Genomic DNA, 18,302 nt, shown 5'->3' on the forward strand with positions numbered 1-18,302 from the left:
AGAGAGAGATCCAAGGGCCCCACTGCCTCCCTGCTTGTAATATATTTGAAGAAAATTTTATTGTTGGGTCTTTATATATCAGCTTCCTGGTGTTTCACTTGTTGCCAAATTTTTCAGCTATTTTTGCCACCATGCTTACAAAAATACATAACTGATCAGGAGGGCTAAAAGCAAACCTGATCTGCAAAACAAAAATACTGATTCTGAATATCTTAGCTTACAGGGTGCGCTGAAAGTGCTGGGGAGAGTAAATGCCAGAAATCGTTGCTTACACTTCCTCTGCAGTGCGAAAGAGAGGTTGTTCTTTTTGCAGAAAAGAAAATATGAGGCAACATCAGCAGGAATCAGAATTCCTCCCAACAAGGAAACTGGAACTTCCTGATCCTCTAGGAAAGCCTGTCCTTTTTCACCCTATACAAGCTATCCTATACAAGTTGGGGACACCTATATAGCTATCCTATACAACAGGGGTCCCCAACCCCCGACAAGTGGACCGGAAGGGGAGGGACGGTGGCTCAGTGGTAGAGCATCTGCTTGGTAAGCAGAAGGTCCCAGGTTCAATCCCCGGCAACTTCAATTAAAAAGGGTCCAGGCAAAAAGGTGTGAAAAACCTCAGCTGGAGACCCTAGAGAGCCACTGCCAGTCTGAGTAGACAATACTGACTTTGATGAACCAAGGGTCTGATTCAGTATAAGGCAGCTTTGTATGTACCCATATGTACCGGTCCGTGGCCTGTTAGGCCGTGAGTTGTATAATTATTTAATTATATATTACAATGTAATAATAACAAGAAGATAACATTGGATTTATATCCTGCCCTCCACTCCGAATTTCAGAGTCTCAGACCGGCTCACAATCTCCATTACCTTCCTCCCCCACAACAGACACCCTATGAGGTGGATAGGGCTGAGAGAGCTCTCCCAGAAGCTGCCCTTTCAAGAACAACTCTGCAAGAGCTATGGCTGACCCAAGGCCATTCCAGCAGAGTGGGGAATCAAACCCAGTTATTCCAGATAAGAGTCTGCACACTTAACCACCACGTCAAAATAAAGTGCACAATTGTATCACCCCCAAACGCAATTGTATCATCCCCATCTCTCCTTTCTCCTCCCCGCCCCCGGTCCATGGAAAAATTGTCTTTCACAAAACCAAAACTGGTGCCAAAAAGGTCGGGGGCTACTGCTATACGAAGTCTTTGCAGTTCAGTTTTGACCAAGTAGCAGCAACTGTCCCAGGCCTCAGGCTCAGCCAGACATTTCTAACCATCTACCTCAAGATCCTTTAAACTGCAAGTCTCGAGGGATTTAAATGCCTTCTACATCTAACCAGGTTCCTCAAGTCCAGGGGTGGCCAAACTTGCTTAATGTGAGAGCCACACAGAATAAACGTCAGGAGTTTGAGAACTGCAAAACAGGAACTTCAGATGTTTGAGAGCCAGAAGGAAGGCAAGGAGATGTGGAAAGAAAGCAACTTTAAATGCATTCTCCAAGCTGGCTGACGTGGCAGTGGGGGCTTTGAGAGCCACACAACGTGCGGAAGAGCCACTCGTGGCACCTGAACCAGTTTGGCCACCTGTGCTCTAGTCTCTAAGCCACAGCCCTTCTTGCCACCTAAATACAAAGATGCAAGCAGCCATCTCAATGATGCACGCATACAAATAGCAAACGGACTATTTTAATCTACGAACTTAAAAAAACCACACATAATGAGAAGAAATTAATATTCCAGCTGTTAAAATATGTCTGTCGATACATTTGGCAGAAGGGGGAAAGCAGGGAGTTCAGAACGTTGTCCTTCATTGCAATGGAAGCAACTTTAAAGGAAGAGGAACATGCGTAACAGTTCATGTGCAAACTGGGTCATTTGATTAAAAAAAAAAAAGGGGGTATTTGCAAAGACACGTACACAGCGCAGGTTCCGACTCAGAAATCCACCCCGTACATTCGCATTAAATTCAAGCTAAAGATGTCAGACCGAGCCAGCCGGCTCTTTGAGAGAATGGGCTCTGAAGTGAGCCGGCGCTTCGCCCCCCAGGCCTAACCTAGTCTCCATGTCACGGCTGCAGCCGCAGTTCACAAATGTTAAGATGCGCAGAGCCTGCAGGTCTGTGTGCATCTCTCTCTCCTCTCTCCCCTGCACCCGCCGCACTAAGTCCCATTCCGGCTCCTGAGACGCTAAGCTTTAACAAGACTGACATCTGCTTCACGGAAAACAGTCCAACTTCAAAGGACTCGGGAGAGACGGGACTGCCTTGTGAGTTCTTCCTGCGACGTTAAGCGTTTTTGTTTCTGCGAACGGGGCTCTCTTTGCTGACACCCGCCGTCCTCTTTCTTCTCTGATGTTTTAACGACTCATGTGCAACGCATGCACCAGAAACAGCACACCCAGTTCCAGCGTGTGTGTACGGATGGGGAGGGGTGGCGTAGTGAAGAAAAGGATGTCACAATGGAGAGAAGGATTCCTTTGGTGTTCAGGAGACCAGGAAAGCAAGAGGAGATGATTTGGTAACATGTAAAAGTTTGCATCCTGAGTGTTAAGAGACTGTTGTTGTTGGGGGTTTTTTTTGGGGGGGGGATTTCATCCCAAAAACAAAGGAATCAATCGACAGCCATCTTAATGGTTTAGGGGGAAAAGTTTTGAAAATAAAAACAGGGCATCTTTACAACAAGATGCACCAAGATTGTTTTTAAAAAATCGGTGCCTCCGTATTCAGAGCTAACTGATGCGATTCAGCGAAGGTCAGTTCTACAGGTATAACAGCTCGGGAAGAAACTGGGCCACGCCAGAAGCCCTCCGCACAAGGAGAGAGATCTGCGACCCTTTTAAAGCCCCCCAGCCAAGATGCTTCCAACCAAGACACGGTCTTTGAGGGCATGCTCGATATCGTTTTTGTCTATTTTCAGGAAAACCTGGAAAGAAGAAGAAAAGTTTGTTTTACTCATTGGACTACTGAGAATCTGGCGCAGCCAAAAAGCAGAAGCCCACAATGGGAGGGTGGGAATTTTGTTCACATAGAAGACTCTCTCTAGATCAGGGGTGTCAAACATCTGGCCTGGAGGCCAAATCAGGCCCCCACAGGGCTCCTATCAGGCCCCTGAGCAACTGGCTGTCATCTGCTTCCTTCTTCCTCTCTCTTGCTTCCTTCTGCATAACAGTTTGCTTTGCAAGGCTTGCTCAGTTGCACAGGAGCTACAGAGCAAAACCTCTTTTTTTTCCTCCATTGGCTGAGGCTCCTCCCTTGGGGAGGAATGGGCAGGGAGGCAGTGCTTGTTTTTCCAGGCTCTCTCAATCGCACAGCAGAGCTACTGAGCCAGAGCTTCCTTTGCCCAGTTCCCTGGATCCCATGGGAGAAATACAAAGAAAGCACCTTTAAGATCAACAAGTGCTAATGTTTTTAGGGTTTTTTTAGCATGTTTTAAGAGCCAGTTTGGTATAGTGGTTAAGTGCGTGGACTCTTATCTGGGAGAACCGGGTTTGATTCCCCACTCCTCCACTTGCAGTTGCTGGAACGGCCTTGGGTCAGCCATAGCCCTGGCAGAGGTTGTCCTTGAAAGGGCAGCTGCTGTGAGAGCCCTCTCAGCCCCACCCACCTCACAGGGAGTTTGTTGTGGGGGAGGAAGATAAAGGAGATTGTGAGCCACTCTGAGTGGAGGGCGGAATATAAATCCAATGTCGTCTTCTTTTTAAAAAATTATATTTAATTGTGTTTGTCTTTGTCCTTTATAAAATATACCTCTCTGCTACCTAATCATAAATAGGTACACACATGGCCCGGCCCGACGTGGCCCAGCCAAACCCAACAAGGTCTCATTTATGTCAGATCCGGCCCTCATAGCAAATGAGTTTGACACCTCTGCTCTAGATGGTCCATCACTTCCCAGCCCGGTGCCGAGATCTTCATTGTACAGAAAAGACACAATGCCCGCTGCAGAATTTTCTAAAATCCTTGCTGTCAGTTTCCAGCCAGCAGGAAAAAGGCCATGGGAAAAATAACATGCACAAGCATAATTTTTGAGCGTACGATGGTGCACGCAGGGCGGACTGGCCATTTAACATACAGGTAAACTTCCCGGTGAGTCGGTGTCCTAAAGGGCCACTGGTGGCTGGGAGCAAGCAAAGCTGATGCTCAAGAACTCAGCCTGAGCATCAGAGATGACCCCCCCCTCACCCTCAACCACAGCTGGTGCCAGCTGACCACCACTGCTTCCAGTTGGTGGCACGATGCAGTGAATGAACGGATGCCCACTGCTGGCCCCACTGCAGTGCAGCGAGAGCCGCTCCACCTGCCTTGCTCCAGGATGGTTTCCACTCCTTAATCTGATCCTGGGTGCACCAAGTTTTTCTACTCCCCCCGCCCCATCCCCTCCAGTGCTCTCTTTCAGTCTCCAAGTATCACAGCCAGTTCTACAGCAAATGGAAGGGGGGAAAGGGGAAAGCCAACAAGCCCGCGCCCCCAAATCAGCCATTTTCTTGCTCTCTTGGATCTATGTAAAGCAGGGGTGGCCAAACTTGCTTAATGTCATAAACGTCAAATATTTGAGAGCTACAAGACATGAACATCAGATGTCTGAGAGGAAGGAAAGAAGGCAGGCGAATAGATGGGCAGGAGGGAGAAGCAGATATAAAGCAACTTTAAATGCTTTATCCAAGCCACCAGCTGGCTTGGCGAAGTGATTTAAAGAGACAGATGCCTTATCCAAGCTGGCAGTGGGGGCTTCAAGAGCCACACAATACCTGTGAAAGAGCCACATGCGGCTCCCAAGCCACAGTTTGGCCACCCCTGGTGTAAAGCGTTACTCTGGCTGCAGAGCGCAGGCCGCTCTCCGTCACAGATCCCTGGTTCTAGAGCAGAATGTCCTGTTGTTTAGCAATCTACTTTGCCCTGCAGTCACAATCGGGGGCAGGAAACCCGGGGTGTGTCCTTCTCCCCAACAGCTCTCTTGAGGCTTCTGTGCCGTCACTGGAAGTGCTACACCCTACCAACGCATTTTCTTCACAAATTCAATCAAGACTTGAAGGAGTGGCTCGCCTTTGTTCTGGGTTGGAAAGCCCCTGAGGCCAGAGAATTTCCAGGCATCGGGGAGAGGACACAGCAACCTACATGCGAGTGGCTCAAGTGCTAGACCAGAATACGGGAGAGTTGGGTTTGCATCTTCCTGACCTACCTCCCAGGAACATTGTTGTGAGCAGGGCTTTTTTTAATATCAGGAGCTCCTTTGCATATTAGGCCACACACCCCTGATGTAGCCAGTTGTCCTGGAGCTGACAGTAGGCCCTGTACGAAGAGCCCTGTAAGCTCTTGGAGGATTGGCTACATAAGAGGGGTGTGGCCTAATAGGCAAAGGAACTGCTGCTAGAATTCCACCCCTGATGTAGCCAATCCTCCTGGAGCTTACAATAGGCCCTGTACGAAGAGCCCTGTAAGCTCCTGGAGGATTGGCTACATAAGAGGGGTGTGGCCTAATAGGCAAAGGAGCTGCTGCTAGAATTCCACCCCTGATGTAGCCAATCCTCCTGGAGCTTACAATAGGCCCTGTACGAAGAGCCCTGTAAGCTCTTGGAGGATTGGCTACATAAGAGGGGTGTGGCCTAATAGGCAAAGGAGCTGCTGCTAGAATTCCACCCCTGATGTAGCCAATCCTCCTGGAGCTTACAATAGGCCCTGTACGAAGAGCCCTGTAAGCTCTTGGAGGATTGGCTACATAAGAGGGGTGTGGCCTAACAGGCAAAGGAGCTGCTGCTAGAATTCCACCCCTGATGTAGCCAATCCTCCTGGAGCTTACAATAGGCCCTGTACGAAGAGCCCTGTAAGCTCTTGGAGGATTGGCTACATAAGAGGGGTGTGGCCTAATAGGCAAAGGAGCTGCTGCTAGAATTCCACCCCTGATGTAGCCAATCCTCCTGGAGCTTACAATAGGCCCTGTACGAAGAGCCCTGTAAGCTCTGGGAGGATTGGCTACATCAGAGGGGTGTGGCCTAACAGGCAAAGGAGCTCCTGCTACAAAAAAAGCCCAGGTTGTGAGGATAAACTGGAAAAGGGCGTCCCAGATGATGAGGGGGGGGGGGGGTGGAAGCCCCTTCCCTGTGAGGAAAGGCCAAAGAGCCTGAGACTTTCCCATTTAGAAAGGAGATGGCCGGGTAGGGGGGCGGGGGACATGTCAGGTTTCTAGAATTACGCACAGGGTGGAGAAAACAGAGAGAACTTCTTCTCCCTCTCCCAAAAGAATGGAATTCGAGGGCATCCGATGTAGCTGATGGGCAGCAGGTTCAGGATGGACAAAAGGAAATACTACTTGATGCAGAGAGTGGTTCAAGTGTGGGATTCGCTTGCCAAAGGATGTCGTGATGGCCATAGGAAGAAACAGCTTTAGAAGGGGAATAGATAAGAAACATGGAAGACCATAATGGCTACTGGCCACGGTGACTGAGGGGAACCTCCACATTCAGAAGCACTAAGCCTCTGGATCCCAGAGCCAGGAGGCAACATCAGGGGAAGGCCTCAGCCTCTATGCCTTGTTGTTGGCCATCCAGAGGAACTGGTTGGCCCTTGTGTGAGACTAGATGGACCCCTGATCTGATCCAGCAGGGCTGTTCTGACGTTCTTATCAGGGGAAGGCCTCGGCCTCTATGCCCTGTTGTTGGCTCTCCAGAGTAACTGGCCCCTGTGTGAGACTGGGTGTTTGACTAGATGGACCCCTGGTCTGATCTTTCAGGGCTCTTATGTTCTAATGAAGGCCTTGGCCCTCCAGAGGAACTGGTTGGCCACTGTGTGAGACAGGATGCTGGACTACATGGTTCGCTGGTCTGATCCAGCAGGGCTCTTCTGATGTTCTTATGAGATAGAAACGATGATGTAAACTGCTTTGGGTCCCTCCAGTGGGGAGAACAGTGGGGTCTAAACGCCTACATAATAAATACATCCACGTTGCAGAGCTGCCTCCGCCAACAGCGATACAGTCCCCGAAAAGGAGCACAAGTCACTTCTACGTCTTTGGGCCAGGAATGATACCCAACCAATTATATGGAGATGCCGAATCAGTATATTGGTCCATCTAGCTGAGCATCATCTACTATGGCTGGGAATAGTGCCTCAAAGGTACAGGACTTGAGACCCACTGGAGATACCAGATTTAGAAGCTGGAATCTTATGCACAGAAAGGCAGGTGTTTCAGACTAGCACCCCTTCCTAGAGGTAAGAACCTAAGAGAAGCCATGTTGGATCAGGCCACAGGCCCATCCAGTCCAACACTGTGTCACACAGTGGCAAAAAAAAAAAAAACCCAGGCGTCACCAGGAGGTCCACCAGTGGGGCCAGGACACTAGAAGCCCTCCCACTGTTTCCCCCTCCTCAAGCACCAAGAATACAGAGCATCACTTGCCCCAGACAGAGAGTTCCAACAATACAATGTGGTTAATAGCCACTGATGGACCTCAGCTCCATATATTGATCCAATCCCCTCTTGAAGTTGGCTATGCTTGTAGCCGCCACCATTTCCTGTGGCAGTGAATTCCACGTGTTAATCACCCTTTGGGTGAAGAAGGATTTCCTTTTATCCGTTCTAACCCGACTGCTCAGCAATTTCATTGAGTGCCCACGAGCTCTCGTATTGCGAGAAAGGGAGAAAAATCCTTCTTTCTCTACCTTCTGTATCCCATGCATAATCTTGTAAACCTTTATCATGTCACCCCTCAGTCAACGTTTCAGGTACCAGGATCCTGGCTGCCCCATATGCACAAGAGTACGTCTGCAGCGCTACCTTGGTCAGCCGAACGTCTTTAGCCTTCTTCAGTCCCAGGATGCCTCTGGACTCCAACAACGATGACAGGGAGAGGCACTCTGATTGGCCAAGAGCTCCCACTTGCTGCTTCCGGCAAACCTTGCTGTAGGTCTCATGCAGCTGGAAGAAAGAACCATTCACAAAAAAACAAGAGTTAATCAAGCACCTGGACACAGATTCTTGAATGTGTCCCTTGCAAATGCATAAGAGAACTTGGCTCTCTCAGGCTTTGTCAGAGTGCCCCGAGGCTAGCTGGATCCTGCATTTCAATGTGCGTTTGACAAGATCCACTGATGTGATAGACCTTTATTGGCATTGATATAAGGGTACAGTATACTTTAAAAACCAACAATAACACTGTGGGATATAATAAAAATTAAAAAAAAAAACCAGCAAAAGTTAAATGACATAAAATAGCTGTGGGCTATGCATGAGTAAAAGCCTCTCTGATTTGGATCGCAACCTGTAAAAAGCAAGCAACGTGAGTAATAACAAAATTGTGTTCCCCGTGGAATAAAAAGCGAACCTTTGCATTGACAGAGAGGCCTTAATGGTCAAAGAGCAGAGCATCTAGGTATCTTGCTCGTGGACTGCTATAGAAAGGGCAGTCCAGAAGAACATGAGAGACCGTTTCGATGACTCCTGGGCTACAAGGGCATCGTCTAAGATTGCGGGGGGATTCTGTGGTATCTTCCGGAGAGGATGGCTGATGGTAGTGCATTAAATCTGGCCAGCATGAATGCTCTTCTTTGGTGAGGATCAGTTAAAAAGAGGAAATAGGGAGCTAGAAACCCAGGAGTCTGGGATAAACCCAGATAGCTTGGGGAGCAAGTTTTCCGAGCTGCCTCAGTTGGACGTTACAACTGGATATCTAGTAGTCTGCGTTTAATGGATTGAAATACCTCTGCTAGTCTCTCAGCAAGATCCACTGTAAAGAAGCTGCTGCAAGACAAGGCGGCATTGCTCTGTTGTACTGTTGCTGCTTCAAACGACTTTGAAAGCACAAGGGCGGGCGGAAAGAAAAACACACACAGTTGCAACAGATACAGAGCCAGCACCACCTCCCTCTATTTCAGGGGTCCCCAACCTTTCTGAGCCTGTGGGAACCTTTAGAATCCTGGCACAGTGTGGTGAGGCCACAGCCACAAAATGGCTGCTGCAGGGGGCGGAGCCAGCCACAAAATGGCTGCCGCAACTCACTTTTGGTCACACGGTGAAGATCCTTGTGCTGTAGCGTCAGCTGCCGTCCGAACAACTTTTTAAAAAATCTTCCCAGTCAATGAAATCTCCAATGACCAATCAAAAGCCATACTGGGAAATAGCCCCATCCATGTTCTAAAACCCTGGGCATCGGGGAAAGCATCCACAGGTGCCACGGCACCCATGGGCACCACGTTGGGAACCCCTGCTCTAATAAGCTATTTCGGTGGCAGCTTCCTCTGTTTGCAAAACAGGAGCATCGGCTCCATGCACAATGCTGTGGAGCACACTAGAATGGAAACAACCGGGACTTTTTATGCAGCAGGAACTCCTTTGCATATTAGGCCATGCCCCCGATGTAGCCAATCCTCCAAGAGCTCACAGGGGTCTTAATACAGGGCCTACTGGAAGCTCCAGGATTGGCTACATTGGGGGGTGGGGGAGCTAATACACAAAGGAGCTCCTGCAACAAAAAAGGCCCTGAAAACAACAATGGCTGTACTCTCCATGTCCCCCTCTTGTAGAAGCTGAAGGAAGAAAGGGATTCTCTTCCCACCTCCCAAGCACAACCATACCCCGGGTCGCCGCAGAAGACAGGATTGGGAGGGAAGCAGGTGGCAGATCGCCGGGTTTTGCAGCACGATATCTAGGCCATGCTGCACCGAAACATACTCCGTGCAACTGTCTCTTCATTTTAATTTGGCTCACGCACAAACGTCTTTTCAACATCAGCAAACAGAGCTCACTAATTCCCAAAGCTATTTTCGAAAAAGGACAGCCGACCAGTTCTTAGAAACGAGAGGTTAACGTGACACACGAATCTGTCTTACATTGAATCAGAACCTTGGTCCATCAAGGTCAGTATTCTCTACTTAAGATGAGCGGCAGCTCTCCAGAGTCTCAGGCTGAGGTCTTTCCCACCACTCAATATCTGACCCTTTTAACTGAAGATGCGGGGGACTGAACTTGGGACTTTCTGCGTGCCAAGCAGACGCTCTACTGCTCAGCCACGGCCCTTCCACAGGATAGGGAGAAAGAGGCACATGAGGCAAGCCTCTGAAAGGTTCTTGCATTCATAGAATCATAGAGTTGGAAGGGACCTCCAGGGTCATTTAGTCCAACCCCCTGCACAAATACCTCCTCCTAAATTCACAGGATCTTCATTGCTGTCAGATGGCCATCTAGCTTCTGCTTAAAAACCACCAAGGAGGGAGAGCCCACCACCTCCTGAGGAAGCCTGTTCCACTGAGGAACCGCTCTAACAGTCAGGAAGTTCTTCCTAATGTTAAGCCGGAAACTCTTTTGGTTTAATTTCAACCCACTGGTTCTGGTCCTACTTTCTGGGGCCACAGAAAACAATTCCACACCATCCTCTAGATGACAGCCCTTCAAGTACTTGAAGATGGTGATCATATCACCTCTCAGCTCCCCGCTCTCCAGGCTAAACATGCCCACCTCCTTCAACCTTTCCTCACAGGACTTGGGTCTCCAGACCCCTCACGATCTTCATTGCCTTCCCCTGGACCCATTCCAGCTTCTCTATATCCTTCTTAAAATGTGGTGCCCAAAACCGAACACAATACTCCAGGTGAGGTCTTACCAGAGCAGAGTAAAGCGATACCATCACATCACGTGACCTGGACACTAGACTTCTGCTGATACAGCCCAAAATTGCATTTGCCTTTTTAGCCGCCACATGACACTGTTGACTCATGTTCAGTGTATGGTCCACTAAGACCCCTAGATCCTTTGCGCACATGCTACTGCTAAGACAAGTCTCCCCCATTCAAGCTAGCTGGTTTGAGCACATCAAGATCTGGACAGCTCTGTGTAAACAGTCGCTGCGCTTGTCTGCAGTGGGCCTGTGACAAGGACTTAGGTTGCTTATGAGGATCTGAACGTTTGCATTCCAGAGGGCATTTCTCTCTTACAATCACTTCTCTACATCAAGCCAGCCAGTAGCTTGGAGAATGCTTTGAAAGTTAAAGTTGCTTTCTTTCCATCTCCCTTCTCCATCTATTTGCCTTCCTTCCTTCCTGCTCTCAACCACCTGACGTTCATGTCTTGCGGCTCTCAAACATCTGACATTTATTCTATGTGGCTCTTAACGTTAAGCAAGTTTGGCCATCCTTGGTCTAGGACAGGAGTGGCTGAACTTGCTTAATTTAAGAGCAACATAGGATTAACATCAGATGTTTAAGAGCTGCAAGACATGAACATCAGATGTTTGAGAGGAGGGAGAGAGGAAGGCAAATAGATGGGGGAGGGGAGGTGAAAGGAAAGCAACTTTAAATGTATTCTCCAAACCAGTGCCCACCAATCTTTTTGGGCCCAGGGACTGGCAGGGTGGGGGCACCCAATTTGGTCTCCCCCCCCCCTGGCAGCGCCTCCTCCTCCTCGTTTTCCTCCTCCTGTCCGGACTCGCCGCTCCCTCCCCTGTGCAGTCTTCCCCCCCAACCCCCGGTTCTCACCATTTTAAGGCCAGGGAAGAGGCCATGAAGCGCCTCCCAGGCCGACACCCCCGCTGGCCAATCAGGTGATTGGAGGGGGGAAATGCGGCAGTAGCAACAAGTGATCCGCTGAAAAAACAGCGCTCCCGGCACCGCTTTTTTGCCGCTGCTGCTGGCTGACTTGGCTCAGATAAATGATTTAGAGAGAGAAATGCCTTCTCCAAGCTGGCAAATGAGGCAGTGGGGGCTTCAAAATGTGTGAAAGAGCCACAGTTTGGCCACTCCTGGTCTAGGAACAAGGGAGGCTCCAAGCTGAAGTCTCCACTCAGCCGTGAAGTCCACTGGGAAAGGCACTGGCTCTGGACCACAAGCACCACACAAGGTTGTAGTGAAGATGAAACAGAGGATGTGAGTCTTACCCTGACCTCTTTGGAGGAAGGGTAGTCCAGTTTTAAGCTGCACAGGGCTTGCGGGGACAAGCCAAGCATTTGCCGCGAAAAGAGCCTTTTTGGAACGGCTCGTCTACCACGCTGCAGTGCATGCAAAACAGAAGTGTTCACAAGGGCATTTTAATAAAGCAATTAAAATTCCGGTGTAATGGAGCACCATATGAGCTTGCTTTTGTAAGAAACAGAAGAAGAGTTGGATTTATACCCTGCCCTTCACTAGGAGTCTCCGCGCAGCTTGAACTGCCTTCCATTCCTTGCCCAAAAGCAGATACCCTGTGAGGGAGGTGGGGGCTGAGAGAACTCTGAGAACTTTGAATGGCCCAAGGTCACCCAGCCGGCTGCATGAGGAGGAGGAGTGGGGAATCAAACCTGGTTCTCTCAGATTATGGTCCACCGCTCTTAACCACTACACCAAACTAACTGTAAGTGTGTGGTCTATCATAATGTTTATCATATGGATCATCTTTAATGCACTGTCATCCACCTTTGTAATACGCTTTATTACCGGTTTGGTGTAGTGGTTAAGTGTGTGGACTCTTATCTGGGAGAACCGGGTTTCATTCCCCACTCCTCCACTTGCACCTGCTGGAATGGCCTTGGGTCAGCCATAACTCTGGCAGAGGTTGTCCTTGAAAGGGCAGCTGCTGTGAGAGCCCTCTCCAGCCCCACCCACCTCACAGGGTGTCTGTTGTGGGGGAGGAAGGTAAAGGAGATTGTGAGCCGCTCTGAGACTCTTCGGAGTGGAGGGCGGGATATAAATCCAATATCTTCATCTATCTCACATGGTGTCTATTGTGGGGGAGGAAGGGAAAGGAGATTGTGAGCCGCTCTGAGACTCTTCAGAGTGGAGGACGGGATATAAATCCAGTATCTTCATCTACCTCACAGGATGTCTGTTGTGGGGTGGGGGGAGGTAAAGGAGAATGTGAGCCGCTCTGAGACTCTTTGGAGTGGAGGGCAGGATATAAATCCAATATCTTCATCTGCCTCACAGGGTGTCTGTTGTGGGGGAGGAAGGGAAAGGAGATTGTGAGTCGCTCTGAGACTCTTCAGAGTGGAGGGCGGGATATAAATCCAATATCTTCATCTACCTCACAGGGTGTCTGTTGTGGGGGAGGAAGGGAAAGGAGATTGTGAGCCGCTCTGAGACTCTTTGGAGTGGAGGGCGGGATATAAATCCAATATCTTCTTCTTCTTTATGCATCATGGCATGGGCCTTTGGGGGGGGGGGGTGTTACTGTTTTCCAGTTCTGTAATCACAACCCTCCTGCATTGTATGTTGCAGTAGAAATGAGCAAGTTCAGTAGCACCTGAAAGACAAACAAAATTTGTGGCAGGGTAAGAACTTCCACGAGCCACTGCTTACTTCTTCAGACGGAACTAGAATATGAGTCCATCTGTCCTTACATCTTGGACATTGGAGTGATTTCAGATGCTGAATGACAACAACGGGCACGATTGGATTAGATGTGATATGCAGAGGGCTAGTAGGCGTGGAGAAATCAGCATTGATGATGAAACAGGAAACCTATGTCTTGATTCAGTCCAGGAGGAGGCATTGTCTGGAGCTTTCTTATCAGTTGCAATCCAGCAGTCTCTCTTTATAATCTCGTTTTGAAATTACTTTTTAAGAGAACTGCTATTCTTAGGTAAGCAGCTGAACGTCCTGGAAGGTTAAAATGTTCCCCCACCGTTTATTTGAATGCTGTGCTTCATAATGTTAGACTTGTGTTCATTTATTCTTTGTCGAATGGGCTGGCCACTCAATGTAGAAGATGATGATGATATTGGATTTATATCCCGCCCTCCACTCCAAAGAGTCTCAGAGCGGCTCACAATCTCCTTTATCTTCCTCCCCCACAACAGACACCCTGTGAGGTAGATGAAGATATTGGATTTATATCCCGCCTTCCACTCCGAAGAGTCTCAGAGCGGCTCACAATCTCCTTTCCCTTCCTCCCCCACAACAGACACCCTGTGAGGTAGATGAAGATATTGGATTTATATCCTGCCCTCCACTCCGAAGAGTCTCAGAGCGGCTCACAATCTCCTTTCCCTTCCTCCCCCACAACAGACACCCTGTGAGGTAGATGAAGATATTGGATTTATATCCCTCCCTCCACTCTGAAGAGTCTCAGAGCGGCTCACAATTTCCTTTACCTTCCTCCCCCACAACAGACACCCTGTGAGGTAGATGAAGATATTGGATTTATATCCTGCCCTCCACTCCGAAGAGTCTCAGAGCGGCTCACAATCTCCTTTCCCTTCCTCCCCCACAACAGACACCCTGTGAGGTAGATGAAGATATTGGATTTATATCCCGCCCTCCACTCAAGAGTCTCAGAGCAGCTCACAATCTCCTTTATCTCCCTCCCCCACAACAGACACCCTGTGAGGTGGGTGGGGCTGGAGAAGGCTCTCACAGCAGCTGCCCTTTCAAGGACAACCTCTGCCAGAGCTATGGCTGACCCAAGGCCATTCCAGCAGGTGCAAGTGGAGGAGTGGGGAATCAAACCCAGTTCTTCCAGATAAGAGTCCGCACACTTAACCACTACACCAAACTGGCTCTCAATGTAGAGAATGGAAGGGCATTGCTGATGTGCAACAGGTAGCCGTGTTGGCCCACCTGTAGCAGTGCAAAAGAGCAAGAGTCTAGGAGCACCTTAAAGACTCACAAAATGTGTGGCCCAGTTTCTGATAGCCCAGAAACTGAAGACATATCCGAAGAAGAGAGCAGTGACTCATGAAAGCTCCACCCCTGCCACACATTTTGTGAGTCTTTTAAGGTGCAACTGGACTCTTGCTTTTTTCCACTGCTACAGGCAGACAAACATGGCCACCAGTGTTCCCTCTAAACTGAGTTAGTGTGAACTAGCTCTGTGTTTCAGCCTCCGGCTCGCACGTTTTTTGTCTTAGCTCAGGAAGGACGGCCCGAGAACAAACTCATTTACGCAGTAGCTCACCACTTTAATGCCGGTAGCTCACGGAGTAGAATTTTTGCTCACAAGACTCCCCAGCTTAGAGGGAACACTGATAGCCACCCATTTTTGTTGTTGTTGTTGCCTCATAAAAATTTTATTCCGCGACCACTTTAAATTGTCTTTAATGCCATCTAATCGCATAGTTTCCTATAGATAGATCCAAGTGGGCAGCCGTGTCGGTCTGAAGTAGTAGAACAAAGCAGGCGTCAAGTTGTTGGTCTTAAAGGCGCCACTTGTCTCCTACTCTGTTCTACTGTTTCCTATATTGTGTGATCTGCTTTGGGTCTCACCAAGAAAGCTGGGCTGTAAATATGATATAAATATACTAATAATGGCATCTGGGAGCTACAGACATACCTTCCCCAGGGTCACCTCCTTTGCTTTCTGTTGCTTCGCCAAAAGCAACAAAGAACAGACCAAAATCTTCTGCTGCAACGGGAAGGAATCGCCGTCTCCACAGCCGCTTCCAGCTGCCATCCGGTTGCCGTACACATCGGAGATCACCCGAGATATCTGCAGCAGCCCCACCCGTTTGGGCACGAGAGGATCTGCAGGTGGTTTGGAAGGGGATTTGCCTGAGGATGAAATTGGGGGGGGGGGGAGGACTGGAAATCAGCTGGACAGGAAGGAAAAACAGGTTACTCACCTGTAATTGATGATCTTCGAGTGGTCATCTGTGCAGTCACACACATGGGTTTTCCTGTCAGGACGAACCCTACCTCGGAGATTTTAAATAGCTAGCCTAGGCGTTATTTTTGGCGCGCACTCCCTCCCGCTCTGGGGAGCAGGCATCCACTGCGCATGCCTGTAGCGCGAGGGAGGCGCCCAACCCACTCAGTTTCTTTCCCCGCCGCTGACATAATAGGAGCGCGGATATATAAGACAAGTAGCCAGCAGCGGGGACGGCTGGGCGGGCGTGTGTGACTGCACAGATGACCACTCGAAGATCATCAATTACAGGTGAGTAACCTGTTTATCTTCTTCGTGGTCTCTGTGCAGTCCCACACATGGGTGACTGATAAGCTGATCTGCAAGGCGGTGGGTGCTGGCACTAGAGTTGGAGGAAAAAATAGTGCAAAGGTTAGTGCAACATAGGCAGCACATTATAGGCTATAAGGTAAGTAACTACTCACCAAGCCCGGACCAGCTTCTTAGTCAAAGATGGAGCGAAGAACTGCCTGTCCAAAGGATGCATCCCGCCTAGCACGAACGTCCAAAGCGTAGTGCGTGGCGAAGGTCGAGGAGGAAGACCAAGCGGCAGCAGCGCAAATGTCCTCCATGGATACACCCCTGGCAAGGGCAGATGACGTTGACAAAGCTCTTGTAGAATGAGCTCTTATGGCAGATGGAACTGGTTGCTTCGCGAGCTTGTAGCACAGCTCTATAGCAGCAACCAACCACTTTGATAGTCTCTGCGTAGATATCTTTTTTCCCTTATGACGGCGGCCGTAGGCCACGAAAAGTCTGGAGTCTGTGCGGAACGATGCAGTTCGATCTATATAGTAGGCGAGTGCTCTTCTCACGTCTAGACAGTGTAGAGCTTCTTGGCCCTTATCCGTAGGCCGTTGGAAAAAGGCAGGTAAGGTAGTGGTTCTATGCAGATGGAATGCGGAGACCACCTTCGGTAAGAAAGCGGGATCTGGCCGTAACACCACCTTATCATGGTGAAACATGGTGTAAGGCGAGTCCGCTCTGAACGCGCAGAGATCACTTGCTCTTTTAGCAGAGGTGAGTGCAACTAAAAGAGCCGTTTTCCATGAGAGGAGGTGAAGTGGTATCGTAGCCATAGGTTCAAAAGGTGGTTTTACTAGTTGGCTAAGCACTAGTGACAAACTCCAGCTAGGATACATTTGCCGTAGTGGTGGGTGCAAATGTAAGATTCCCTTTAAGAAGGATTTCGCAGCAGGGTGTGAGAAGACAGTTCGACCCTGTACATGCGGGTGAAAAGCTGAGATTGCTGCCAGGTGCACCTTCAGAGAGGAGTACGTAAGGCCCTTTTCTGACAAATGCAGTGTATATGCTAAGATTTGAGGCATGGAAGCCGAGGAGGGTCTGAAATTATGCTTGGTAGCGTAGATGGAAAACCTTTTCCATTTCATGGAATATGACTTCCTTGTTGACGGTTTCCTTGCATTAAGGAGAACGTGTCTTACTCCTTCAGGAAAGTCTGAGAACATATCCTCCAGGCCGTCAGGCGAAGTCTGTTCGGGTCGTGGTGCAGAACCCTGCCGTTCTGTTGGGACAGGAGGTTGTGTGCCAGAGGGAAGTGATGGTAAGTGCTTTCTGACAGGAGGAGAAGGGTTGTGAACCATGGCTGACGTGGCCACCATGGCGTCACGAGAATGCAATCTGTGTTGTCCAGTTGAATTTTCTGTATGCACCGTGTTATTAACGGAAAGGGAGGGAAGAGGAAGTGTAGTGGACCGGTCCACGTCTGTATGAAGGCATCCCCTGCAGACTGTTGTGAGGGCGGACCTCTCATAAAAAAGATCGCACACTGTGCATTGTCTGGTGCAGCAAACGCATCTATTGACGGAGTTCCGAATTTCCGGAATACTGGCAGAAGGTATGACCGGTGGAGTGACCACTCGTGGTCGTTGATGGAATATCTGCTCAGTCTGTCCGCTTGAACATTCTGTATGCCAGGAAGATGTACCGCAGTGAGGTGAATCTGATGGGCAATACTCCAATGCCACAGGTGCATTGCTCTTTTGCAAAGGCGGGTGGATGCTGTCCCTCCTTGCCGGTTTATATAAAAAACCGTCGCCACATTGTCTGAGGCGATCTGTACGTGTAGGCCTTGAAGAGATGGAAGGAACGATTTTAACGCTCTGTGAACAGCTAGAAGCTCTAAGCAATTGATGTGGAGCGACTGTTCGTACGGTGTCCATTGCCCCTGGACCGTGAGTACGTCGAGATGAGCTCCCCAGCCCCATCTCGAGGCGTCTGTTGTAACCACTGCTGATGGACTTGGCCGTAAAAAGGGCATTCCCGCAAGCAGGTGAGCTCGAACTGTCCACCATTCGAGCGAAGGGAGGATGTGGCTCGGAACAGTGAGGACCGTTCCTTGAGATTGGTGTTGGGGTCGAAACGCGCGGACGAACCAGATTTGTAGGGTTCGCATGCGTAGTCTTGCGTGTGTCAGAACTGCCGTTGTGGCTGCCATAAGTCCTAACATGCGCTGAATGTTGAAGGCCGCTTGTTTGGGTTGTTGCATTATTTGTGTGGCCAGCGTCTGAATGGAGGATATCCTGTCCACAGGAAGATACGCCTTGTGGTCCGTGGTGCACAAACGAGCCCCAATAAACTGAATGTCTTGAGTTGGGGTAAGGTGTGACTTTTGATGATTGACCTGGAGGCCCAGGTTTGCTAGGAGCGCAAGTGTGATGGAAATGTCCTTCATCAACTGTGTCCTTGAAGCTCCCACAAGGAGCCAATCGTCTA

The 18,302-nt window shown here is 49.4% G+C and overlaps 1 protein-coding gene across 1 annotated transcript in view; it reads right to left on the reverse strand.

Moving 5' to 3' along the window:
* Nucleotides 1-1,656: 1,656 nt before the first annotated feature.
* Nucleotides 1,657-18,302, reverse strand: part of CDC6 (cell division cycle 6) — a 49,061-nt gene continuing 32,415 nt past the window's right edge. The window contains exons 10-12 of the mRNA XM_060256279.1: nt 15,216-15,433; nt 7,758-7,898; nt 1,657-2,909 (exon numbers count right to left, since the gene is read on the reverse strand). Coding sequence (XP_060112262.1) covers nt 2,823-2,909; nt 7,758-7,898; nt 15,216-15,433 — 446 coding nt within the window. The 3' untranslated portion in view covers nt 1,657-2,822. The remainder of the gene's footprint in view (nt 2,910-7,757; nt 7,899-15,215; nt 15,434-18,302) is intronic.

The sequence above is a fragment of the Heteronotia binoei genome, chromosome 15 (genome assembly GCF_032191835.1).
Source record: "Heteronotia binoei isolate CCM8104 ecotype False Entrance Well chromosome 15, APGP_CSIRO_Hbin_v1, whole genome shotgun sequence".
In the NCBI taxonomy this organism is placed as follows: Eukaryota; Metazoa; Chordata; class Lepidosauria; order Squamata; family Gekkonidae; genus Heteronotia; species Heteronotia binoei.